Consider the following 26,829-nt stretch of genomic DNA (forward strand, 5'->3'; position numbering starts at 1 on the left):
AGAACAGTGACCCCACAAATAAAAAAAACAAGGCTAGTGTTATCGCTGTGGTCTGTTTAAGGACCAATGCGTGGACAAGTATGGTCACTGTGACCTTCAACAGAATAAGCAGTTTTTAAAAGGGATAAATGGACAGAGTGGACAGATAGATGATACTGACAAACAATAAGTGTGGGAGAGTTGCGCTCACCATCACAGGATTCGTCGGTGCAGTTAAACATACCCTCCTGGCAAACACTACAATGAAAATTTGGAAAAGTAGTATTAATGGAAGCTAAGATTAAGAGGATAACCAACACTGAGACTCGATCGCTATATCAGGAAGTTGTGGATACCAGGCGTTGCAGAGCCACTGTATGACCGTTCCAGCAGGAATCACATCCCGATGATAATCATCAGTGAGGTTCCAGAGACCGTGCAGAAAGAGGGATGAGCAGGGACATTCGCCGTGGGGCACGCAGGATCCTCCATGCTGAACCTGGTGGAAAGAAACGGAGGAGAAAGAATGAGGCAGAAGAAGTACGGCAAATTGGATAGTACTGACACCACTGTGGTCCATGTTCGTTCACACTTATTTGGCCGGATAAACTCTGGAACTGTCCCTGTTCTGTCAGATAGCTAAATAAACCTTTTTTTTTTTGCTTAATTCCTGCATTATGTAGGGAGAGAGAGCGAAGATTGCGCCTTCTGATGGAAAGGTGAAATACGTGTCAGTCGACGGCTCACAGACCCACTCACTCTACCCACCTTCCCTGGTGGACAGGTGCACCCTGGGTGGCAGGGTCCTGGCACACACTGGGTCTCGGGCCACAGGTCTTCACAGGTGTAGGGACAGGAATTGGCACAGATGCTGAACAGCTGATCCTCAGGGCACTCTGTGTCAAAGAGGGAGCGTTAACTACTGAAAAGATGAACCCTTGGGCAAACCAGTGCAAAGTAACACGAGGGTGAGATTAACGGTGTAGTCAGTTGCATTTTACAGACCAAAAGCTGTTACTGCTGTATTAGCACAGAGCCACTGGTGTGTGTGTTTGTGTGTGTATGTGTGTGTGAGAGAGAGACAGAGCTATCAGAAAGTCCCTACCTGGCTCACAGCTGTTTGTATTACAGGCACTGTGTTGCTCTAAGGGCGAGGGACAGTCTTGCCCCCCCAGCTCAGGCTCCTGTAGAATTGTCTTGTTCCGCACTGATAGTCCTCCGCCACAGGAGGTGCTGCACGCACTCCAGGCAGACCACTCGCTGAGGATGCAGCCCGCTGAAACCGAAATGAAAGGCGGCGAGAGTAACAGAAATGGACGGTGATGTGATAGTCAATTGTGTGAGGAACCGCTGTTTTGTCAGAGCCACACCCAGACCTGGACATGGGGGCAGCAGACAGGGCTGTTCTTGCACGGTATCCATGCAGGGTGGTCCTCCTTCTGTATCCTGGCACCGTCGAGTCCGGCTCCTGCTCCCACTCCCGCAGGTGGAGGAGCAGGCGCTCCAGGGTCCCCAGGGGCCATAGACGGGGCAGGGTAGGTTGCTGCAGGCCAGAGAGCCGTTCTTGCACGTGCTGTGGGTAGGGAGATGGTCAGCATCTGTGTAGGGGTCCGTAGCGCCTCCTCCACACTCGCCACCCCCGCTTCCTGACCGCTGTGCCCCTCACCAGGTATTGCAGTTAACGGTCACGTTCTCTCCAGGCTCGATCTCAAGGGTGCCATTCTCGACGGGGACGCCGCAGCGGCACTCGGACGCTCGAGCGCAGCGTCCGCCTTGCATGAGCTGCCCATCTGGGCATCGACACCCTGAGCCAAGACCGAGAAAGAGATGGTGAAGGAAGGAATAAAAGAGCAACAGATGTTTCCTATCTAATTTTTGCCGTAGCATTTGCGGACCTCCAGCACCCTCTCTGCGAGTCACTTTGTGGGAGGTTTTCTCCTAAGTCCATTAGGCTAACAGTGCCGTGCCATATGGGTCCGTACCGGTCACGTCTCCCATCTCGTCTATAGCAGCTTTTCGAAGAAACCACGACAACAGACTCTGCCATGAGACCGAGTGAATCAGGCTGCTTTGTGTCAATATGTCTTGCACGTTACACGCAAAGCACACATGACATACACTTTTGTGAAAAGCAGATTGTATTATCCCACATCTTCTCGCTTCGGTTGCTCGTACGAATTCTTGGATCTTCACCGCCTTCAATGAAGGGAAGAACTGCCTTTCCTTCGAGCAAACAGACACCCTTGAGCTTCCCTGATCTCTAGGACCTTTAAGGCCCAGGACTCAAACCTTTCAAATCAATCTGACGAAGACAGCAATGCATGGACGTGCGATCACGCCGAGGTTCCGGCCGTCTGCGGGTACGTGAGGAGTCCGTACCCGGCTGGCAGGCTCCCTGCAGACACTGCACGTGTTCCCACAGGTCTGCGCAGCTGCGGGGACACTGGTTGGCACAGGATGCGTGGTAAGTGCGTCCCCGGTCCTCACACCGCTCTCCTGCACAGTACAGCGCAGCATGAACACTGTAGGCTCACGTAGAACATCCGTCTTCCGCCCCGACTATTGTTTTCAGGCCCGCCGATGATAAGCAATGTATGTGTACTTGGCTGCGACGAAGTAGCGCACCAGGCCCTGCCAATACATTACATCCGTTTTACCCTGCACCGAGGAGGGTGCTGCTGTTTCAGGGTTTTAAAGGAGGTGATTTTAAATGTCCTGGTATTTTGAAATCGTGATATCTACCTAAAGGTTTGCGTGTTTGATTGAGGCAAGTGCAGCGGCACAGCTTTGTGCAGCACGTGGTACCCAAGTGTGGGTTATGACCAGTATACGGGGAAGTAACAGTCGCACATGTGTAACTCATCTGTGTATATATTGTCATTTATTCCAGCTGTTAGGCTCTCTAATGAGGGATCAGGCGTTCAGAAAGGTACTGATCTGACACTCCTGTTTCTTTTTCTATCTATCTATCTAGACATGGTTTTTCTGACATAGAGTGCAGTTTATTTATATCACACTTCTTGCAATACACTTATACATATCATCAGTAATGTACTGGGCTCATGGGGCGTTGCGGGCCTTTCACACACACCATCTATCTGTACCGGTGTGTTTTTTTATGGCACACAGCGCAGGAATATGCCTGTGAGTTTCTGTGTGGATTTTTTTGTGTGTAAAGACTAGTGATACATCTGTGTGCCGTCTCTCACCTGTGAAGGGCAGTAACATGAGTGTATGTGTTTTTTTTACTCTCTGTACCGCGCAGTGAGATAAGTGCTTTTCCTGTTTAGAAGGCAGTAATTTGTTTGTTTATTTCTGGGCACAGAACCAGGGGCGTAGGCAGAACTTTTTTTCAGGGGTGGCCAGGTAAGACCCAATGATTTCATTGGGGTGGCCAAAAAAAAAAAAAAAAATCACAACTTGACTGTTCCACGCTGTACCAAAAGCAAATTCTACGGACAGATATTCTATAAATTCTACAGAACTTATTTATTACAAATGCACACAAGAAATTACAGCGGCAGTACTTAGAAATGTCTGTAAAACATTTATGATATCATTTAATACGATCCTTATTCTACATCGTTTGTATATTTAGATGCTAATGATGCAAACTTGGTACTGGAATTTTTTTATGTTTGCAGATACAACTGATATAACCTACATAGCTGGGGGGGGGCAATGACTCACTACATGAGTGTTTCTGCTCATCTCTGATTCTGCTCTGATGTGCGTTGTGTCTGCAGAGCTTCTCCACAAGCTCCCTCTCGGACCGCACGATACCTCTGCTTCCTCCTTGTCTCTCCTAGCAGCACACATTTCCCCCGCTTCTTCTTCCCTCTCTGTAGCGTTCATTTCCCTGCCTCTTCGTCATTTTCACTTTTGCTGCTACTAGTTCTCAGTTTGTAAGAAAGGAAAGTATCCTCCTACCAGCAGTGCCTTCTCACCTGGGCAGAGGGCCGTGTTGCAGCTCTGTGTCTGGGAGCGTTGCCCACGACACCGGGGTCCCTCCGGGGAGGCCCGGGCCTCTCTGCTGCGCTGACGGAAGCCCCCGCTGCAGGGGTCCAGGCACGAGCTCCAATGGCCCCACGCACTCCACTGGCAAAGGTCTGAGGGATACACAATGCCATCACATGCATGGAAGCGGCAGCTTTACCTCAACCACGGTGCTCCTGGTGGCTGCCGGTAACAGAGCTGTAGTCTGCTGTAACTTCCTCTAGCGATGCGGTGAATCCGCTGTTGAAAGAGCCAAACAAGCCCCGCCCCTTACCATTACCAAGCGGCAAGACCCACCTTGACAGGCAGCAGGGTCCGGGCACAGCCGCTCCTCCTCCATCTCCCCGCTGCAGCGTCCCGTCTCCTCGCTGACCGGCAGCCCGGAGTCCAGGTCCAGGCAGGTGCGGTACCGCCGCTGGACCGACACGAGCCGGGCGGCGTCCGGGGGCGCCGTCGCGAACCGCGGGGAGGACGGCGGCACGCACGGGGAGCAGGGGGTCCACTCGGACCACTCGCTCGGGGATGCTGTGCAAAAGCAGCCAGACGGTCAGCCGTGGGTCGACCTGACAACTCAATTCTCTGTTGAACTCGTGGCCTCCTCCTGTTAGAGACAAACTAAGACTAGCAGGTCAGAGCCATAAAACATTTACATGAAGCCTGCGGTCACCGATCCTTACCCTCACACTCACGGCTGTCGCACCGCAGTCCGCCGTCCTGACAGAGACTGTCGCCGCAGAGTCGCAAAGACGGAGGTACGTTAAAGGAGCGACAACACACAGGGTGATTTACTTTATGCTTTAAAGAGCATGTACCATTTACTCATGCCCCATACTATGAAATAACAAAATATATTAATCTTTTACTGTTCTGTATTGCTCCAGCTGAGCTCTCGCGCAAAATCTCTCACCAGGTACTGCAACCAACTGTCACTTGTGCCCCCTGTGGGACGGTAAGGGACACGGGCCTCTCGACGCTGTGGTGAAGGAGGGCCACGCAACCGCACTGCGCGGGCGCAACGCAGGTTCCGTTCTGCTGTAGCAGGCCCTACGCACACGTCACGGAGAGCAACTTAGAACACACACACGTGATGGCCACACCTTAGGTAAAGAGAAGGCTGAAGACCACACGCAGTGGCCCGCACAACGGCACCTAGGCCGATCACCACGGAGGGGGCAGGTACCTGAGGACAGTAGCAGCCAGGGGTGCACGCGGCAGACCCTACGCACTCCTCCTTGTGGTCATGCAATGAACACATCTTCTCACATGGTGAGCCACACTCAAGATACTGGAACGGCTCCTCGCACTCTGGAAAACACAACGGCGTTAAAGTCGTAGCACGCCGCAGTGGCAGGAGAAACAGAGTGGGGCCGTCCTTCCTGTTGGGTGGGAGGGTATGGTGTTCGGAGCAGAGTACGCACACGTACACACACAGACACACACAAACGTGCGCATGTACCCTGGCAGCTTCCAGGTTCACAGCTCCTGCTCTGGGTGAGGAGCTCTGGGCATTGCTGTCCCTTGATGGCGGGAGAGAGCGGTGTTTGGTATCGCTGCTGCCTCGGAGCCACGCAGGAGCACTGCGTCCACTCGCTCCACTCAGACATCGGGCAGTCTGAACACACAAGGGCACAGATACAGGGGAAAGGAGACACTGTCATTTGGAGAAGGTGAGAATGAAGACCTCAGAAACAATGGATAGAAGCCCCAGCACATATGTTTACAGTACATGTGATACCGGGGTGGGGTTCTATTGACTTATAATAGGGTTCTAGTCTAGTCAGGGTACAACCTGACTAGACTAGAACCCTATGTTTCTGGGATAGGCTCTGGACCACCGCAACCCTGACAAGTGGTTCATGAAAGTGATTGAGGACATGTCGCTAAGTCGTTCAGCTGGTAGCGCAGTGGTTAAGGATGCAGACTTCAGAGGTGAAGATTCTATATTCAGTTTCCAAGAGAGACTTTGAGGCTGCACACTTGAGCATTAACCCAACCAGAGCCGCTATACTGAAGCACAAACCTCTAAACCTGGGTAAAAAGTAATGAAAATAAGAGTTTTTTTTTTTTTTTCCCCCGCTGGAATCAGAGTGTTTTTTGTGTTTTATGGGTCTTAGTAAAGCTGTAAGTCGAGAGCACTTTTTGGTGTCCATGCAGTGCTTGGGGAACCAGAACCTGGGCAGGGCTGCCTGTAACAGAGCTGGGTCTCCTCCCTGTTCTGCTCCTCCTCCACCTCAGCCGGACAGGAGGTGTCGCCCTCCTCTGCACAGATGCACCTCCGGCGCCGCAAGATCACCCCTGCACCGCAGCTACGGGAGCACGCGGACCATGGGGACCAGGGGCAAAGGTCATCTGTGGGAAATAGGCATGCACTCATGACCACGCTGTGCCCTGAAGACGACTGACCAGGCAAGACAGGCTGATCTGAAGCTTGAAGGTGAAGGTCGGTCTGAGAAAATGCTCCACGTGAGGGCTTCGTTACCAAGGCAAGGTGGGGTGTGGCAGTTCTGGGCTTCTCTTTCAGGACCAGGGCACTCAGTGCCGTTGTTACGTGGTGGTGGGTTTACGCAGGCCCGGGTCCGGATTTGTGTCCCGTGCCCGCAGGTCACCGGGCAGTCCGACCAGACAGACCAGGGCGTCCACCCACCATCCACTGTCAACACCAGGAGACGAGGAGGGAGAAGATGTAGCATTAAGTGGGGTGCTGTTCGCCAGTGGTCAGCAATTCCAGTCTTTCAGTGACTCAGTCTGCTGGTTTTATCTCTGCTTCAGCTCCTAGTTACTTTGTTGAAGCGATTATTTTTATTATTTAGCTAATGTCCATGTCCAAGGTAACGTTAAATGTCACTTGTATACATAGCTACTAGCACCTAGAAGGGCCATGCTACATGTGTGAAAGGTCCATGCATACACCCACTTGTCCGTCCATCCATCTAATTCATTGGAAATATAGCTATCTCTTTCTTTTTTGGACAATGGGAGGAAACCAGAGCACATGAAGGTAACGCAAACAAACACGGAGAGAACATGTACACTCCAGGCGGAATCTGGATTCAATCCCACATCCAAACCCAGAGCCCAGGAGCTGTGAAGTGCAAGCGCTACCCACTGCACCACCTTACTGCCCATGGTGGATGATCAAATCATTTAAATAGGTGGCCACCTCACTTGGCGTTCCAGTCATCAGCCTGTTATGAATTTGAACACACTTAATAACTATTTCATACGTCAGCAGGACTCCAGTATTTGAAGATCAGGCTTTTGCACGTTAACCCATTTCTGAGGAAATAGGTGCTTTGGAAGGAGCCTCTGGGTAGAGATATTGGCACCTACCTCGACACTCTATGTCCTGGCAGTAGTCTCCCTCGGGGGTGCAGGTACTGCAACACACACACACACACACACACACACACACACACACACACACATCCAGTCATTACCACCCATTTTGCCCATACATTTCACCGAAAGCGTCACCCCGTTTGCTGCACTAATACCAATGTTTTGCAGCGGACTACAGACAAGCATGGTAACCTGCAAAATGTCAAAGTTCCTGTTCTTTCAGCTTTGCATATTTCAACTTTCTGTTGATTGCAAATGCTGAAGGCTGCCTCTTCTACAGAATAAATGCATGTTATTGATCACCCCCCCCACCCCACCCCACCCCAATTTACTTTCCAGTGTCATCCTGTCTGAAAACATTACACACAAATGCCAGTGATGTTGCCTCGCCCACACTCTCACCACTGCTGACACTCCCCGTGTAGCCATGTGTCTCCCACTGAGAGCTCGCGGTCGTCATGGACACAAAGGGGTGGGCACAGCCCTGGGTCACATGGTTTTCTTTCCACCTCCTCGCCTTCGCAGTCTGCATCCAGAGAGTTCGGGATCAGTGACCTGATGGAGCGCAAAATATAGACACCAATGAAAAGTGCCAGGTGACAGCAAAATGTCCTGCCGTCTTGACTGAAATTGGAAAACACATATGAGTGTTGCAAGCAGTTATTCATCTCTGCCATGACCTTGGCATTATAAACGCGGGGCTGACGTGCCCAAAATCCTTCGCTGTTTTCTGTAAATGGCAGCCATCACTCACTCCCATCACAATCCATCACAGAATGTCCAAAACTTTGATGCTTTCAGCTTATATGTATTTTTCCAACTCCACCAGCAATCCTTACGCTGGCACCCCATACCGACCTGAAACGTGTTCTCACGCCCGGCCCGCAGGAGGTGCTGCAGGGCGCCCAGGCGGACCAGGTGCTCCAGGTGCAGCTGACCCGGGTGCAGCTGTGGTTGGTGCAGGAGAGGAGCCCATCCGTGCAGCTGCAGTTGTTGCAGTCGTCCCTGTGCCAGCTGCCAGCAGCCCAGCTGCGACCCAGAGCGTCGGTGCAGTCGCATTGCCAGGTGTGTACGCAGACGCCGTCTTGCTCCAGCTGACCTGTGTGTGAAACGTTTTCGACGAAGCAGCAGATCAATACAGCCACTTACAAGAAAGTGTTAGTTAAAGAGTCTGGAATTTGCACTCGGGGCCTTAGTTCATAGTTTTGACCCAGCGGGGACCCTCAGCCAACTGAGTGTGGTGCCTAGGACTAGCAGCCCACCTGGAGGGCAGCGACATCCAGCCTGGCACTCGCTGCTCCCCTGGCACCGGATGCCCTGTTGCAGGTCAGAGCAACGCTGTGGGCACCCGTTAGCACATGGTACAAACTCCTGTCCTGGTGGACACCCTTTGTCATCTAAGGAGACACACACACATAGCAGACACACTTGTCTTCATACCTGTGCCAAAGCCGAAGTCGGGTTTCCGCGATGATTTTTTATGTTTTTTTGTTACACTATAATATAATAAATCATACACGCCTATAATCGAGATGTTAGAGCTAGTATTTGTTTTTATTATATTAATGCATGAAGGAAATGTTGCAAGGCTTCATGGGGCATCACAGGGCATTCGCACGCTGTTTGCTTCACACTAAGAGCAACTTCGAGCCTGCTGTGCGGCCGTGCTTTCGAGATAAATGTACGCTAAGTTACATAACCAAAGTCATTCATACTGATATTGCTTTTCAAGAGAATTTCATGTGGTTTATCACTTCAAGTTTTAAAACGGTGGGTGAGGCTTTCCTTTACCTTTGTCTATTCTACATCTTTTAGCACCTTAAATCTTTTTTCTTAGGACTAAGTAATAGGTGTAGACCTTACAGTAGTAATAGGTCTAAAATTCACAAGATTTTTAAGCGATGCTTGTGAAGCTCTGGGGGGGGTGGGGGTTTGGTCACCCTGTGTTGTACTCAACATCACCATAGCTCATGTTTTGAATTGAATTTTCCTTGTGCAGGGGAAAATAGTACTTTTCTTCACACTTCTGCTGGGTGAGGTCAGAGGTGACACTAACTCAGATACCGTATGTTAACATGTCTAGTTCAAAAGAACATGTTGCTTTCACAGTATGCTTGATCAGGCTGAAGATGTCATTTCACCGGCAAGGAGGTCTCACCGCAGGGTCTGGTGTTACACGGCTTCACTTGGTTCTTGTCCCCGTCACAGTTTTGCCCCCCATTCTTGGGAGGAGGGTTAGAGCAGGACCGTGTTCGGAGGGATCGTCCACCCCCGCATGGCTTGTCACAAACAGACCAGGGGCTCCAGCGGGACCAGCCCCCATTCACTGAGAAAGGACAAGAGCCACCACGTGATAAAGGTTAGTTGATTAATTACTGGATCATTTACAGATTAGAGATTAATTTATTATGTATAATTGGCAGTGTTAAATCATCATGTGTCTTGCTTTGATTTATTACAATTATTACACAGTTTACAGTATCTGACAGTTCTATCTAAATCACAGACAAGTTCAGGCACTTACAGAGTCGGAGATTTTCAGTGAATTATGTTACAGGAACATATTGAAATACCTTATACAAGAGCACAACTACAGGACCCCAAACTGGACGGCCTTCACTTAACAAGAATAGGGCACCATACGTTACAGAGTTGTGTAATGGCTAACAATGAAAGGAATGGAATGTAATCACTGTCAGTTCACACTCTACTCTACACTCTGTTCTCCCTACTGCCGTGGTACCCTTGAGCAAAGTATTTTTTCAGTTGTATACACAGTATGTGAAATACTGTAAATTATTGGCCTTGGTTTAAAGTGTCAGTTGAGCAATACATTTTGCAATATGTTACCTCACCAGCTGATTTAATACTGCTCAGTTTACTGTCTCTGTATGGCTATAATTGAATTAACACATCCGTGTCCATTCGGTTCCATTTCTTTATACGAGATTTCTGTAGCATTCAGTCCATTCGTTTCCTATGCGTATGGAACCACTAGAAGCTAGCAGAGAGCAACCAAACCCGTGGAACCGTCACAAACTAATGAAACTCTCAGGCTCCGTGCATTCCGCAGGCTTACCTCGGCATGCTCGGATGTTGCAAAAGCGGCTCTCGACATTTCCCCCCAGGATGCCTTCACACCAGGACCCGTTAGTACCAGGTGCCACATAGGTCCGTAGGCGCTGCTGCTGCCCGACGCCGCAGGAGCGAGAGCATGCACCCCAAGCAGCCCACTCCGTCCAAGAGCAATTCCTGTCTGCACATTCCTCTCCCTGACAAGGTCCCCTGTCTAAATGGCACCACAACACAGCACTGAATTGAGTTCTGGTTACCTGGCAGCACAGCACCCATCCACATCCAGCAACACAATTCAATCTAAGTACTCTTCACAAGTATAATAGCAGCATATTCCATATCCCAATAGTCATCTGGGAAATAACAGAAATGTCCCCTTCCATGACAGCCAGAACATGTTGACCAAATCCGAGCTGATCACTGTTCAATGACGCACAGCTTAACTATAGCCACATGCAGTTAGTGAAATGAAACCAAAGTGGTGATACAATCTGACGTTACATTTGCATTACATTTACATTACATTTATTCATTTAGTAGACGCTTTTGTCCAAAGCGACGTACATCTCATGGCAGCCGCAGTGTATCAGTCTGGCGTGGTTGTCAGAAAAGAAGGGATAATAGAAGCTAATGTAAGAAATCAGTGACAGATCTAGATAAATACAAGGACTGTTCTCAAGGGCACTGATTCAAATATAGAGAAAGGGGTGGAATGTTTGGTACCAGGAACCTTGGGCAAGTTTTGAGAGCGAGAAGACAGTGAAAGAGGTTGCATGGGCAGAATCAGGACCCCAGGGTAGAAGTACCCATACCAGGACACTGGGGCAGATTACAGGCTCTTTCCTGATGGAGCTCCCCAGCACAGGGTGGCAGGACACACTCCCGATGTCGTGACTTCCAGGCTGGGGTTTCAATATCGCTGCAGGACCGAGAACATGGGCTCCAAGTGGTCCAAGGAGAAAATCCTGCATTCTCATCTGCAGGGAGACAGACAATCACATGTCTGAATTCAATAAAGTCACATAGTTTTATCCATAAAACACAGAGACATCTTGCCGCTTGTGGGGTTCGAAGCCATGCAGACCTATGCCTATTGGAGCTTAAGTCAAACTCAGCCAATGTGGTTACACATCTTAGGTGTGGCACAATTTAACTTAATTCTATTGTAACTCCATGATAATTATTTTGTTTGGATTAAATATTATACCAACAGTTAAGTATACATAAACAATGTATGAAGGCGGAGCAGTGAACGTGAGCCTGATAGACTTCAGGGAGACGTTTGTATCCTCGTCAAGAGGAAAAAGCAAAAAAAAAAATCACACAGATTCTTCAGAGAACGAGAGAATTACTAGGCCTCAGAAAATGTGCTTGTTGGTGGGGAACCCAGCAAGAGGAGAAGCTTGATCGTATTGATCGTACACAGCTGTCAAGTGCACCAAACCATCAAGTAAAAAAAGAACAGCAGATAACAGCTGCAGCTGTATTTTCATGGTGTCTGTAATAGCAAAGGTGACGTAAAGCCAGGTATGGCAACACCACACATGCTTGCAACAGTGGTCACTGAACGCAGACTGAGAAACTTAATTCTCAAAGACGCCAAAAAATGAAATTCTCTGAAGTTATCTGAGCAGAGAAAAAACATTTTCTCAGAATGACCTGATGCCCATGGCAAAGAACATGGGCAAAGACCAAAATCTGCAGCAGAGACTGAAAACACTGACATTTACTGATCCATTAAGAAATTAACACAACAAAAACAACATTTTGACTTAGCAGCATAAACACTGTAGAATGGAACCAGACAAAAAAGGAAACAGTAATTCTGCAACGGAAGTCAAGATGACAATGAAGAATCAGGCACCAGATGAGCAGCTTGCACAGTACCTTTTAATATCATTCTGAAGGTGGCCTTTGTTATAATTTCCATAGAGGGACATCTCAAAAAGCTCTAGGACCCAGATTTCAGAAAGCATATGACCGCGACAGAATCCTAAACGTTATGCTGCATCAGGAATTACAGAACCCGGTGGCTTCTAAATGTCTGACCACTTTGTCCTTTTATACTGTACAGCAGAAAACCAGGATTACTGGCTGCTTAGCTTTATTGCTGTAATTTTATTTCATTAGAGAACAAATGGAGTAAATTCCGGTAAGCAATACCAGCCATTTCAGAGCCACGTCCAAACCGCCATTGAGATTTACACAATGATACAATGCTGTGAATTTCATTGTCAAAAATGTAACTGTACAGCTATTCCAAACACTTTAGTGGGAAGATTTTACAACACAGAGCTCACTGTGTAAAAAGGGGAGATTTATTATTATTTACTTAGCTGATACTTTTCTCCAAACCAGCTTACAGTGTTAGGTTTGCATGGTAAGCTACTTATAATGAAACACCCATTTACACAGCTGGGTAAGCAGCCAATTCGGAGTAAGTACCTGCTGCTCCTTTGCAATGACTTAGCGGTCTCCCCATAGATCATGGGATTTCAAGGCCCTGCGGGTTGTTACGCTCCCTACACGTTGATGGCTGTGAAACAGCCCGATGCAAGGGTGGGCAGTCACACTCCATGGAGCTTTTTTAAGCTGGCTGGAAAACTGCCCAACCAAGTAAATCACTGACATTCACAAAAGCCCATGTTACTGTCTATCCAAGAGAAGAAAGCACTTTATCAATGAAATGCTAGGAAACAATGAAAGTCCCCAGACCCAATACTTTAGTTCATACTGTACGATTGCAGACGCAGGTCCTAACGAACCACAAAAAGACACTGTTCCCTGTCGACATGAAAACCGATACAACAAATACAAGAAAATGGCACACAATGAATGTGGGCCCAAGACAGTCACCTCTTCCACACCCCTGATTTGACCTCGCTATAAATGTTCTGTCTCCAACCACCAGAGAGAACTGAAGCGAAAAGAACTGAAAGTGAAAGGAGGGATGGAAAGTGAACATGTAGGTTTCGAACGTCGCAGCGGGGAACTGGACCAGACGGCTAGCAAAACAATAGAGCCTCCAACTTCTTCGGATCAGAGCGAAAGGGGAACGAGAAGAAAGCAGCAATTCAATTTAATTCAATTCAATTCAATTTTATTGAGCGCTCTTCTCACGCAGTGACACAGAGCACTTGAACAAAGGCATAAGGCAAAGAAAGAAATACAACAAAGAAGACAGCTGACTACAAGCAAAGCTTACCCGGGACAGCAGGCTCTTCCGTTGGAACCACAGCCGCTGCAAAGATAATGTGGTCACTCAGAGTCGGGCTTTTAAAATGTCACAGCGAAATGAATGAGTACGGAATTGCACATTAGGAATAATATCACATAACCAGAGTGTTCCACAATTTGAGGACTCAGCTGTTACCTGGGCAGTCTGGAGCCTGGCAGTAGGTGTTCTCCTGCAGTGTCCCCTGGCAGTCCTGGCCTCCGTGTGCTGGGGTTGGGTTAGTGCAGCTCCTGGTGCGGAATTTCTGCCCAACGCCCCCACACGACAGCGAGCAGGGGCTCCAAGGGCCCCACGGGGACAGACCCCCATGCACGGGGCAGGGAGTGAGGGAGCAGTTCCACCGACCATGCTGACAAGAGCTGAGGGGCAGAAGAAGGAGGCAGCTGTACATTATATTTCCCATCAGAAGGACATTCCGGGGCTTCCAAAGAACATAAACTTAAATAGTTTATAAACATGAACGGGCATGGATGTTTTTGACTACAAAACATTTTATTGAGTTCTAAATATCTGGAATGTCATTTCAAAGCTTGCCAAACTTTTATAACTGTTGCATGATGGGTAATGTTGGCGCTCACCAGGAACTGCACTCATGTGTCAGTACATCTCCGGACTGTAGCTCCGCCCCCTCGGTCAGGTTTTGGCCTCCGGCATCTTGAGGGTCAGCGATCGCCGAAATGTTGCGCAGTGACGAGAGGAGCTCTGCGTCCACCTTGCAGGGGCACTCCTGTACACACCGGGAACAGTGCAGGCAGAGCATCTTAGTTCCCATCACGGAGTTTCGGTGGTCCTCCGTAAGTCTGCTAGCTACGTTCGGTAAAACCATCCGATTGTGTGAAGAAGGTGGCGGCCGGTAGGCGCACAAGTGAGAAAACTCTGCCTTTGACCTTGTGCTTTTATTTATTTAACTGAAGCTTTGCTCCAAACTTAAGCTGTACCGTTTTTAACTGCTTAAAATTGTTGACCTATTTATGCAGCTGGGTAGTTTTTACAGGAAAAATTCGTGCTAAGTCCATACATACTCTGAAAGCTTTCTGCTGCCTCCGTGTATAATTTTACACCTTAACTGTGTGGCCGAATCCTTTACAAACATCAGCTTACAGATTTATTGATAGGTAGAGCTGGATGTGTCACTTTAGCAATCCAAGGTGACCACTTTGCTCAAAAGCCCTACATCAAGGTCCCAATTCATACATGCAAAATCAGGTTCGACGCCCGCCTCCTCAGCCATCTGCTGAACCTGCAGAAATGCTCTGTCCTCCAGCCATTTTTCATGCGAACACCTGTAAATTATGTTTTGTCCTTTTTTCTCCGACACAGTCGTCCTGCTCCTGGGGAACAGCAGCTGTTAATCAAAGAAAACAGCGGCACACAGCGCACCTGCATACAGGATCCCCGGTGCTGGTAGGTTCGAGGGGGACAGTGGCAGCCCTCCTCGCAGCCGTCGTTGTAGCAGCCCTCTTGTCCGCTGACCTGGGCGCAGCTGAAGGGGCAGCCCTCCCCCCACTCACACTCCCGGTACAGACGGCCAGGCGGACAGCCCACCTCTGAGACCACGGCCGGGGGGGCAAGAGAGCACGGGGTGGGCCAGACGGAGGAGCGATGACCACAGGATAAGCAGACGGAGATGCAACGGCGAGGCAGGGGAAATCAGAGCAAAACAGAAAGATGCCCGTCGTTATCAGTTGGCAAAAAAACCTGCACCGAGCCAGCAAATGCGAAGGCGTTCACTGTGAGTAATGGTTTTCTGTGTTAAATGAGGGCGATGTGCCTCCTGGTATTGTATCCAGTAAAGCTTGCCCTCAGGTCAGCAGCCAAAACCCACAAATGAGCAAATTACTCTCCTAATTAAATCAGCCGTGCCTCGTGCTGTGCCTCTATGGACCATTACTCCTGAACCTGCCTCTCCAGCTGGCCCTCGCACACCTTGCGATGCGCACACAGCTCCGAGAGCTCAGAGCATCATCGCCCCATTAGAGAGAGTCAATTGGGCCCTAATATAGCGTGCAAAAACAGCGGTATCCTTTTTGGGTCAATGGTGCAGTTCCACATATCTGATCGCTTTCCAGCTCTAACAAACAGACATACGCCGGTGTGACGTACACCTCTGAGTTTGAGGTGTACTTTCACACACACAACTGTACGGTGCTCAAATCAAGCGCAGGTGTGTAAATGCCAACGCCTGCACACGTTCCGGATGCATCGCAGGTGGATGCGCATACGCTCGACACTTACCAAGACACACGTGAGTGTTACAGGTCTTGCTCTGCCGAGCCACACCTACGCACGGGGGCAAGCGGCACACACGTGTCCGCGACCGCTCCCCACCCCCGCAGCTCACCGAGCACGTTGTCCAGGGTGACCAGTCAGACCAAGGGCCGGATTCTAGTAAACACAGATAGCCGGGGTAGAAAGAAACGTGCAAAAATAAATCCTACCAGAAATTGCTCACAACGCCATTGTTTTACAACTCAGCGTGTTTATACGAGGAAAACAGACATCCGTGCACCTCTTTACCTGTACACTGCTGGGAGCTGCAGCCTTTCTGCTGTTCTGCTGCCCCCACACACCCTCTGCCCCCTCCCTGGGGGGCGGGGTTATCGCACTGTCGAAATCGGATCTCGACTCCACTGCATGGATCGGAGCATTCGGACCAAGGCCCCCATTGGCTCCATCCGCCATCCACATGACAACCAGGAACCGACCGACACTGCATAACACCCTGCTCACAGGTGCTGGGAAAACGGGATCAGCAGACACATTCACAAGCAGGGAAGGGTGAACAGAACTTCAGTTCTCACACAGAAATATTAGTCTTTCTCATCGGCTTTGGCACTGTAAACAAAACCTTGATCAGTTCTTAAACAAGAAAACTGATTTATCTGCTGGATTCCAATATGACCTAAAGATACGTATGAATAAAGGCTGCATACGGTGTCATTAAGGACTTACTGACTACTGGTGTCTTTCCACACTGGTTATATACGCTTGGGTTGAGTGAAGGTACTGCATGCATTCAAGAAGTCAAGGTCAGGACCTCGTGAGTGTGCACCAGTGATAGCACTGATTTCTGTTTAGTCCTTCAACTGGCATATCCAGCGATAGCAACCATGAGTGATGTTTGGGTCTATGTAACAAAGGCGTAGCTACGACTGAATTTTGTCTAAAGTTTGGTTAAGGTGGGCAAGGCACTTGTTTAGTTGAACATATGGAGCATAGATTTCTCTAAACATTATGAATTAAGAAACTTTCATCCCTAAGAAGTTTTTGGAGCACTGCAAGAAGCGCATACAGTGTGAGGGAAGGTACTTTGAGAAGGAAAAAGGTCCAAAATCCGGAGGAAACTTCAGATGCAGAATGGCAGGTAAAGCGTCAAAACTTTTCGATCAATCCATGCAGAATAAAGTATTTTTTAGCAATGGAAAATAACTGGGTCACAACAATATAGAGGTGGAGTTGATATAGTGAGAAAATGAAAATACATACAAGTGCTGTAAATAAGAAACTCAAAGCCAAAGGGTTCAATCACAGGTAACCCTGTGTAGTAAGGTTACAGAGAATGCCGCAGAAATGAAGTGGAAATTTCCATTACTGTGAGACACCAAATGCGTTTTTAGATCAGTACCAGTTTTTGCAGGCGGTGACGATGATCTCTCCTGGATCTACCCACGACCAGTCTGCATGACCAGGCCACACCCATGAGGAATTGGCTGAGTCAATTCCACCTGGAGGAAGAGCGAGGGCAGGCAGCAAAAGGGGAGTCTGAGTGACAGGGATAGAAGAGGTCTCCTGGAGAATTAGCCTGAAATGTTATATTAGCAGGGGGTGCGATGGAGCAGCAGGTTTGACCGGGTCCTGCTCTCCAGTAGGTCTGGGGTTTGAGTCCCACTTGGGGTGCCCTCTGATGGACTGGCGTCCCATCCTGGGTGTGTCCCCTCCCCCTGCAGCCTTGCGCCCTGTGTTGCTGGCTTAGGCTCCGGTTCGCTGTGACCCCAACTGGGATTTGGTTTAAGACAGCGTGTGTGCGTGTGTGTGTGTGTGTGTGTGTGTGTGTGTGTGTGTGGTGTGTGTGTGTGTGTGTGTGTTATATTAGCCTGAGCTGTATTCAGATTAGCAAACAGTCCAAACATTAAATCTGCTGTTCTGCATTCTTAAGCAATGTGTAGAATATTAATTGAATTGATTTACAGACAATAAAGTAGTACATAGTTATTTTTAAATGAAAAAAAAAAACCACTCACTGTGCTTTTTGGACAAATTCTGTGACACAGAACAGGTATATAACTATGTGAGGGACTGATCTCATTGGATATGAAGCCCAGTGTCTTAACTGCTCAGCCAACATGGTTACACATCAATCAAGCTCATTAAAATGTAACAGAAGTATAATTTATTATTATTATTATTATTATTATTATTATTATTATTATTATTATTATAGAACATGGGTTCCACAGAGTTCTTGGAGAGAAACATGAACCCTCATCGAGATGGAAAGTAAGTCACAAACAGAATAACACACTGACAAACCGAGAAACAAAGACTTTCCTAACATATTGATAGAGTATATGCATGTTTTATACAGTATCCCTAGATACATGAGTTTCATTATTTACATTGGTATTGATCATTGTATTATTTTATGAAGGTTATAGTTTATTATCACAAATTAATACAATTTCCACCAATTTTATATTATTCAACGACAGTCACCGGGACACAATCACTGCATGCAACTCGCTGGAGGATCATCAGGGTTTAAAGAGAGCAGCTGCACGAGGAAACCAACAGCGTCTGTGCCATCCCGGCAGTTCCGTTGAGGGACATGCAGGGACTGCCTTGCCCGTGTCCCTTTCGGGGCGTTTGTACGCAGTCATGCGTGAAGATCAACCACAGTCTGTCTGCAGGTCCTTGAGAAGTTTTATTACCCTGTCATTGCTAAACCCCCTCCCACCTTGATATTTCAGGAACTGAGAAGTGACCATACCAACCTGGGCCGCATGCCGTTGTCACAGCTGATGTGGAGCACTAACATTGTTGTATATAGAATATATTGTATATTCAAGCAAACCAGAAATCATCTACCTGGGTGGGATTCAAACCCGCAAAGATTTTCACCAACTGGATCTAAAGTCCAGCATCTTAAATTCTCACATTCCCCTGAAGGCATTTTCTTAAAAAAATATTTTCATAATACATTAACTAAATGCACACTACTTGAATAGCAGAAATAAGTGCAAACTTTGCTCTTCATATCTTTGAGCTCCGAAGTGTAGCCGATAAGGTCAGTAGCGGTAGTAATACTGTGAGCTGGTATTACCAGGGTAACATTTATTGCTGCGAAGTAATGGTGAATGAGAGTGTGCAGAATGAGAGTGCAATATTGTGACAGCCCATACTGGACCCCCCCTCACCTTTGCTGCCGTTGTCGAACCTGCAGGGGCACTCCTCTTGCCGCGCACACTGGCCGTCCTGCAGGACCAGGTCGCCCGGGCAACCGCAGGAGGGTGCGCACTCTGATCTGTCCATGCACTCGCTGTCACCGTGGAGGTCTGAGCAGGAGCGCGGACAGGGCTTCCCACAAGGCCACTCTTCCTGCCCTCCACCGCAGTCTGTCAGGGGAGGGGGGGAATAACAACTGAGGCAGCAGAACTGGGCAGGACATTTGACACTTGGTCCTCAGAGATGGACTCTACTTCACTCAGACCGGTTGGAGGGACATTCTCACTTTTTATTGTCTCCTAGGGTCTCATTGAGGATTATATAATGCAAGTGTGGATTTTCACCCTGAAGTCCCAACATGAATTCTGCCATTGAATCCTTGAGAACAGTTCTCATCTTTAATTTTTACAGATATAAACTGTATAAATAAGTATATTTTTTATGCTTGGTTAAAAGCATCAGTATTGATGATGATAACAATAACAACAACAATAATAATAATAATAATAATAATAATAATAATAATAATAGAATGGCAACATAAATAGCACTACACCAAGGTTAACAATTATAAATAGTGACCCATTGACCAAACAGTGACCTATTGTAAGTAGTGTATCTAGCAGCGTAAGTCACCACGGTGAATAAGGTGTGTGGGCTGGTAACACTACATAGACTCTATAGAGCTCATTGGAAGTCGCTTTGGAGAAAACTGTCCGCTAAACAAATAAATGTAAACGTAAATCCAAGCATAAATATGAGTTTATCCTATTTAGTAGAAATCTTAGGTGATATTTTATGTCACTTGGTTTTCTAACACGCAATCGAAAAAAGAATAACAACACACACTAACCCGAACAGATGGTGGTGTTGTCATGGCAGCTGCGACTCTGGCGTCGCTCCCCCAGGCAGGGCAGCCCCCCAAATCTGGCCGGAGGGCTGTTGCACTCCCGGCTCCGCACGGATACCCCGGCGCACGCGTTGCACTCGGACCACGAGCTCCAGGACCCCCATAACCCGTGAACTAATGGGTTGTGGAAAAACACGGAAACACGCGGTGAGACTGTTTTCACTTTTACTTTTCTGTAGTTTCAAACTGTCTGTTACTCTTGGCAATATTTCCTGCGTGTTTCTATGAACCTTTTGCACTTGTTATGTAAAGCACTCTGATGCTATGAAGTACACTGTAAATGAACTACACTGAATTGGACAGTTTTGTTTTTCCGTAGGAAACGTCAGTATGATGTCAGAGGAAGTTGAGTGCAGCGTAAGACAGGCTCCCAGGTCCCTGTATGTGCTGCATTACCTGGACAGAAGGATATGGAGGGGCAGGGCTGTCTCTGGATCTGAACACCGACCCCTCCGTGGATCTCCTGCTCCCCGGGGCAGGCCGCCCCTCCCCCTTTCGGCTCCGGACACCCGCAGCTACGGTAACGGGAGATCCGCTCCGCCCCACAGGTCCGCGTGCAAGGCATCCAGCCGGACCACTCGCACCAGCCGCCGTCCGCTGGGGGCCAGTGACAAACCACCATGTTTGACTGCACCAGATTGCTGTTGGCTCATGACCGTATTTTCGAGCACTGGACTGAAAATATCTTCTGCATCATAATCCCCAGTTTCACACAGAGAATCGGGAAGAGTCTCCCTGTACGATTATGTCCCATGCTGTATTGCTTTCTATTGCGTGGCTTCGTACGATTAACACCCACCCGGACAAGGGTGTCTGCTGCAGGTGAGTCTCCCTCCCTCGCAAGTGCTGAAACAAAGCAGGTACACATACGTCACATGAGTGGAACTGAGAGCACGTAGGCAGCAGGTCCTTCATCCATCTCCAGTCTCTTGTACTGGACAGGAGAGTTTCCGTAACTATCTGTGGATCTTTATTCACACCTGCACATACTGAAGAGACATTCTTCAAAGGAAAAGAAATCACTCTACCAGGTGTGGGGCTCGAACCCACGTGGGTTTATACCCATTAGATCTTAAGTCTAACACCTTAACCACTCGGCCAACCTGGTTCTTGGTAACAAGCTCTATTAAATGACATCAATTAACATTGGTAATTGCGGCCAAACATTTAAAAAAAATCAGCACGAAGATGTCAGTTAAATAAAAGGATGTCTATGTCTATGTGCAGAAGGCAGAAGGTTCAGGTGTGTGGAAGGATAATTTTAATTTATACAAAACTTATTTAAGTGATTTGATTTGGGAGAAGGCTCCAAAAAGTTAAATATATTGGCCAAGCACATAAACTAGGGAGGGGGCGTATTGGCACGGTGGTGCCTGCTCACTGGCAGCTCTGGGGTTCAAGGCCTGCTAGGGGTCACTTGCAATGGACTGGTGTCCCACCCTGGGTGTGTCCCCTTGTGCCCTGCATTGCTGGGTGAGGCTCTGGCTTGCTGCGATTGTGCTTGGAACAAGCGGTGGTTGGAAATGGATGAAACAGGGGCTCCGTTTGTTAATGTGAACACTTCACTGCAGGCAACAGCTTGCTAGGTGTTAGGAAGATATCAGAAGTTATGAATTACGCTGTGAGGTGTGCTAGTTTTGCTTAAATACTAGGAGATGTGTCCCTCCATCTCCTAGCCCCCATGAGCCCAGGTAGGGATTTGGCCCAGTGCAGATGTGGGGCCCCAGCCGAAGAGCTGGCCCACAGTGGGCAGGTGAACTTGGGTGCGCGCAATCTAACACATCGCTCCATCGTACCAGTTGTTGCAGCCGTCCAGGGCCGGCACCACTTCCCCGGGTGCGAGGCGTTGGCCTGCGGTCAAGTCCAAGCAGGGGCAGTCCTCCTTCTCCACACAGGATGTTCCGTTGTTGCTGAGAACCCGCGCCCCCGTGCAATAGCAGCCCGGCTCGCAGTGCCATTCACAGTGCTGTGGGTGGGGGTAGGGTGTGGCGGGGGATGGGGGGGATGCCAAAAAGGCTGTTAAAATACACAGGGACAAGTTGTTGTACTATTTAAACCAAAAAGTAAATGAGATCAGTCCACACCCAGCTGGGGAAGTGTAGGTGTAATCTGTGCCCAGGGTAACACACGGTGCAGTTATAGAGTATTTCTTGCTTCGTGGAGTCATGCATCTGTCGGTAAGATGGAAACTAGGGAGAAATGTGGCAGGACCACACAGAGGAAATGACACTCACAGCCAGGTCATCACAAGAGCGCGGGCAGGAGGGACCGCAGCTACTGAACACAGTTCCAGGGACCTGGGAGCAGGGAGCCACTGCAGGAAGGGGGGCAGAATGTTGCAATGACATGAGGGCCAGTGACACACACACACACACACACACGCAGACAAATGTGAAATAGATTCTAAATTAGTGTACTAACAGCACTTAGCACCAGGCTATGCCAAGAGACCCCTGTGGGTACAAGGTGACCTCGAGTCACTGCGCGCTGCGGTGTGCCGACTCGGTACCTGGGCAGTGATCCGTGTTGCAGGGGCTGATCTCGGTGCTCCGGCCTTCGCAGTAATCTCCGTCTCCCTGGGGTGTCGGGCTGTCGCATTCCCGTCTGCGGCTCCGCACACCCCCGCCGCACGACTTCGTGCACTCTGTCCAAGCGGTCCATTCGCCCCAGCCCCCGTCACCTGGAGATATTCCATTTGTACACATAACGGTCAGCAGCAAAGAGGGCATTTTGGACAGAGGTGTTTATAATGAGCTAGTTGTTAAAAATAAAGAGAGAGAATTATCCAAATGTTTCTGATCTAAATTCTCACTGGGATTTTTCAGATAATCTTTGAGTTGCTTGGCCTTATCGAGAGCTTGAGCGGCCCAACGGTCACTTACGGTCGCAAGGAGCCTGAACGCAGAGTTCATCTTGCCGGTCGGGTCCGATACACGGCAGCCCGGTGCCGGACCGTGTTGGATTGGAGCAGAAGCGATAGCGAGACCGCAGGCCTGGTCCACAGGAGACCGCGCACTCACTCCAGGGGGTCCAGGCAGACCAGTTCCCGTCCACTGTGGAGACGGAGTGGGCAGAAGAACCGGCTCAGACGCACAGGCAGAGAGGGACCTTAATGGCACCAAATGTGGACGTAAACCAGGGGAAAAACTCACCATTACAGTGGAGCTGGGTGCAGTTTGCCAGTCTGCCAGACTCACACGTGCTGCCGAACATTTAATCAGAAGGTGAGTACAGGACACAAACCTGGCCCTCCCAACAGAGATCACCGGCCATCCTGCATCAGAGATGTACCACAGTAGCCAGGGACACAAGCATGCAGTAGATCTGAGACAGAAGAAACCATGTCTCTTCATGTGCCGTCGGTTTGGACTTGAATGGACGTCTGACGCACTGAATGGCAGCAGTTGCGTGGAGTGTGTTACAGCAGACCGGACCGGGTCAAGGACGCTCACGCACCAGTTGCTGCAGTCGCTGGGGACGACGTCGCCCGGCTCATACTGCTCCCCGTCCACGTGGCAGCGGCACCGAGACTCCTCGACACACTTCCCATCCTGCAGGAATCAAACATGAGCCCTTTCCTCTGGCACGTGAGTGCAGGATGTAGAAGATAGAAGACAGCACTTTCCAAACCTCCTCCCAAGTAAAACGGACACCCTGTAGGCAGAGAGGGGAACTGACCTGGAGCAGCAGGCCGCCGGGACACCGACAGCCTGCGATGCAGCTTCCGTTGTCCGGATGCGTCCCCAGGTCAACGCAAGCCACCGGGCCCTGCACGCAGGGGACCCGCCGCTGCTCCCCGGGGCAGCTCGGCTCGTGTCCTGAGCGACAGGGATGAGGCACACGGGAAGGAGGCGAGACCATCAAAGCCGAACATGAGACGAAACGCAAGGCTGCAATTCGGAAACTGAATCGTAAATCAGAAAATTAGATTTAAAAAAAGAAAATTGACACAAATTTAATTTCATTTTTACATTTATAATTGGAAATGTTCTCTCTTTCAATCACTACAGACGAATGATTTGGGAATTAAAATATAAGATGCCAAGAAGTACGGAAATATGACGCTGCTCTGGCTCCGGTCGTGCAAAGCGTAACGAGAGTAGTATTGTTAGTGTCATACAGCACTCCCTGTCCACATCAGGAGACGGGACCTGAACCCGAAAGTAATGAAAAGGGGGACGATGCATGTACCCCTCAACCCCCAGACCCACCGCATGGATGCACGTTGCAAGCGCTGAACTGCTGGGCCATGCCATGGATTCTGGGGACCCCCCTGGTCCGGTTCCTGTAACCTCCGCCGCACGGCACCGAGCACTCTGACCACGCACCCCAAGGCTCCTTTGCACCTGCGACACGCATACATGCACTTCACACACCCAGTTTCCATTGCCACACTTCTGTGAGCGGGTACCTTGCTTTCGCCATGGTTCAGATACACACACCAGAGACATCACTATACATTTTGATCCATCGCTCCGATCACAATCGTACTGGTACAGAATAAAAGGCAACATTACAAGTTGCTTTTCTTAAAAGCAACTTACAATATTAAGGCTACAGTTATTTACCCATTAATACAGCTGGGGAATTTTTACTACAGCAACTTAGCATAAGTACCTTGCTCAAGGACACTACAGTCTGAGATGTGGACTGAACCTGAAACCTTTGCATCCAAAGGCAGTAGCACTAACCACTGCACTGTTAACATAGTAATACTACTTTCCAGCTGAAGGTTTTTTATTGCGGCTCAGAGGCAGAAGTAGTTGAAGAGGAGGGACAGATACACGATACGGGTGGCCTCACTGCAAGGAGGGTTATGACAATGGGACTGTAGCACGCCGAGGCGGCCCGGGAAGGGGGCGGAGATGGTGGCAAAGCAGCCACAGCTAGGGCTGATTACCTTCCCTATTTCTTCCCCGGTGCCCAGCAGTAGAGGGAAGGGACAGAGGAGGAGGAGAGCAAATCCAGAGAGACAGAGAAAAAAGAAAAAAAAAAATGGAGTGCAGATACCATGTTTACACACACACACACAGTCTGAAACCGCTGGTCCCAAGCAGGGTCACGGTGAACCAGAACCTAACCCGGCAACACAGGGCACAAGGTTGGAGGGGGAGGGGACGCACCCAGGACGGGACGCCAGTCCATCACAAGGTACCCCAAGCGGGACTCAAACCCCAGACCCACCAGAGAGCAGGCACAGGCCAAACCCACCGCTCCCCCCGTACTAGGTTTAGTTTCTCTCCATTTCATCTGAGGACTTTGGAAACTGACTTCCATGTGTCTGATGGTTTTCAGGATTTCTCCAGTTGTCAATTCTCACCTTGGCAGGGCTCCAGGCTGCAGGTGTCCATCCCGACTCGGTCCCCTTCGCAGGCACGCCCCCCGAACGCCGGCGCAGGATTGGTCCCTGAGCGGTACCGTCTCCTCACGCCAACGTCACACGTCCGGCTGCAGGCGCTCCATGCGGTCCAGCTGCTCCAGCCACAGTCCACTGCGGCAGGTAAGATGAGGGAAAAGGATCAATATACAGATTAACAGCTGAAACAAACCGGTGACGTTCCTTTTACGTAAAAGAATGTTGGAATCAACATCAGCCACAATAGAGCAGGTAGACAGATTTAAAGATATTACATAAAGTTCTGATTATTCCAGAAGGAAACTTAAAGCGGCTACTCCAGCATGCATACAACAATACAGTGACAGAAGACACCGGAACAGACAAGTTTATGAGAATAAATAATTAACTAATATAATAATATCTACGACTTACCTTATGTTCATTCATTTAGCTGATGCGTTTCTCCAATGCAACATACATTTACCAATTTATAGAGCTGGGTAATTTTTCCTGGAAGAATTGAGGGTAAGTCCTTTGCTCAAGGGCACAAGAGGTGGGAATCAAGCCAGTGACCATGGGGTGTCAAATATATCATATAATATGATTAAGATATAATGTTGATAAGTGGGGGGTTCAGTGGCACAGTGGGTTGGACCAGATCCTGGTCTTCAGTGGGTCTGGGGTTCAAGTCCCGCTTGGGGTGCCTTGTGGCGGACTGGTGTCCTGTCCTAGGTGTGTACCCTCCCCCTCCAGCCTTACGCCCTGAGTTTCCGGGTTAGGCTCCAGTTCCCCGCAACCCTGTATGGGATAGGCGGTTCAAAAAGTGTGTGTGTATGTGTGTTGATAAAGTAAACATTAATAGCTGAGTTTCCATTTGAGTTGAAACAACAGTTATGCAAGATATTAAATGTTTGAAAAGTCCAGGTAAAGAGCTTAAGCCATGAAATTTATACGAGGAGCCAGTGAGTCCAGATTAGATGGAAAAAGAGGTATCAAGTCATGTTCATTCACCCTAATGCAGCCGGTCTCAGATGCGGCGTTTAGATTTCCATGCCACCAATTAAGCGCTCACTCAAGCTGTTCCGATCAATCTAACTAATTGAACTCAAGTTAAAACAGCTACTGAAGCCGCTGCAGGCCACCAGGACCAGGGTGGAAGACCACTAGTCTACTGTAATACCATGGCAAGAGACGGTGCACTTCTACACAGCAGCAGTGTCACCGCGATCAAACTGAGGACACCGGGACATTATAGAGATGGGGTCCTGCAGAAAGGCGGAGCGGTTGTGAAGATCTCCTCTCACCGGGGCAGGGCGCCGTGCCGCAGTCCATCTCTCCGTCGCTGCAGGTGCTGCCAAGGGATCGAGACAGGGCTCTGAGACTGTGTCATTCGGGCAGCGCACCGTGTGACTTTCTCACCCAAGCAGCATCTAGGGACAGGACTATGACACCGCGCGCACTTCAACACTTCTGCGCCTTTCACGTATCGCTTAGCAGCCCCGTCAAACGTCGAGA

At 49.1% G+C, this 26,829-nt stretch overlaps 1 protein-coding gene and 1 non-coding gene across 2 annotated transcripts in view; both read right to left on the reverse strand.

The window, feature by feature from the left end:
- Window positions 1-26,829, reverse strand: part of sspo (SCO-spondin) — a 70,022-nt gene that overhangs the window by 3,795 nt on the left and 39,398 nt on the right. Inside the window, 41 exon segments of the mRNA XM_029255122.1 lie at window positions 191-237; window positions 336-478; window positions 748-875; window positions 1,085-1,255; window positions 1,356-1,552; window positions 1,646-1,784; window positions 2,359-2,475; window positions 3,927-4,088; window positions 4,273-4,500; window positions 4,653-4,699; window positions 4,883-5,019; window positions 5,156-5,280; window positions 5,432-5,587; window positions 6,148-6,324; window positions 6,455-6,625; window positions 7,306-7,352; window positions 7,717-7,869; window positions 8,173-8,413; window positions 8,577-8,711; window positions 9,473-9,640; window positions 10,394-10,603; window positions 11,202-11,366; window positions 13,763-13,983; window positions 14,203-14,351; window positions 15,005-15,171; window positions 15,860-16,009; window positions 16,295-16,359; window positions 17,250-17,349; window positions 19,024-19,236; window positions 19,920-20,090; window positions 20,373-20,573; window positions 20,776-20,822; window positions 21,773-21,942; window positions 22,211-22,290; window positions 22,486-22,656; window positions 22,859-23,079; window positions 23,433-23,527; window positions 23,655-23,794; window positions 24,188-24,322; window positions 25,297-25,467; window positions 26,619-26,665. Coding sequence (XP_029110955.1) covers window positions 191-237; window positions 336-478; window positions 748-875; window positions 1,085-1,255; window positions 1,356-1,552; window positions 1,646-1,784; window positions 2,359-2,475; window positions 3,927-4,088; window positions 4,273-4,500; window positions 4,653-4,699; window positions 4,883-5,019; window positions 5,156-5,280; window positions 5,432-5,587; window positions 6,148-6,324; window positions 6,455-6,625; window positions 7,306-7,352; window positions 7,717-7,869; window positions 8,173-8,413; window positions 8,577-8,711; window positions 9,473-9,640; window positions 10,394-10,603; window positions 11,202-11,366; window positions 13,763-13,983; window positions 14,203-14,351; window positions 15,005-15,171; window positions 15,860-16,009; window positions 16,295-16,359; window positions 17,250-17,349; window positions 19,024-19,236; window positions 19,920-20,090; window positions 20,373-20,573; window positions 20,776-20,822; window positions 21,773-21,942; window positions 22,211-22,290; window positions 22,486-22,656; window positions 22,859-23,079; window positions 23,433-23,527; window positions 23,655-23,794; window positions 24,188-24,322; window positions 25,297-25,467; window positions 26,619-26,665 — 5,978 coding nt within the window.
- On the reverse strand, window positions 21,002-21,084 carry trnal-uaa (transfer RNA leucine (anticodon UAA)). Its single transcript has one exon. It is a non-coding gene; the product is annotated as a tRNA-Leu (tRNA).

This window comes from Scleropages formosus, chromosome 9 (genome assembly GCF_900964775.1).
Source record: "Scleropages formosus chromosome 9, fSclFor1.1, whole genome shotgun sequence".
Classification (NCBI taxonomy): domain Eukaryota; kingdom Metazoa; phylum Chordata; class Actinopteri; order Osteoglossiformes; family Osteoglossidae; genus Scleropages; species Scleropages formosus.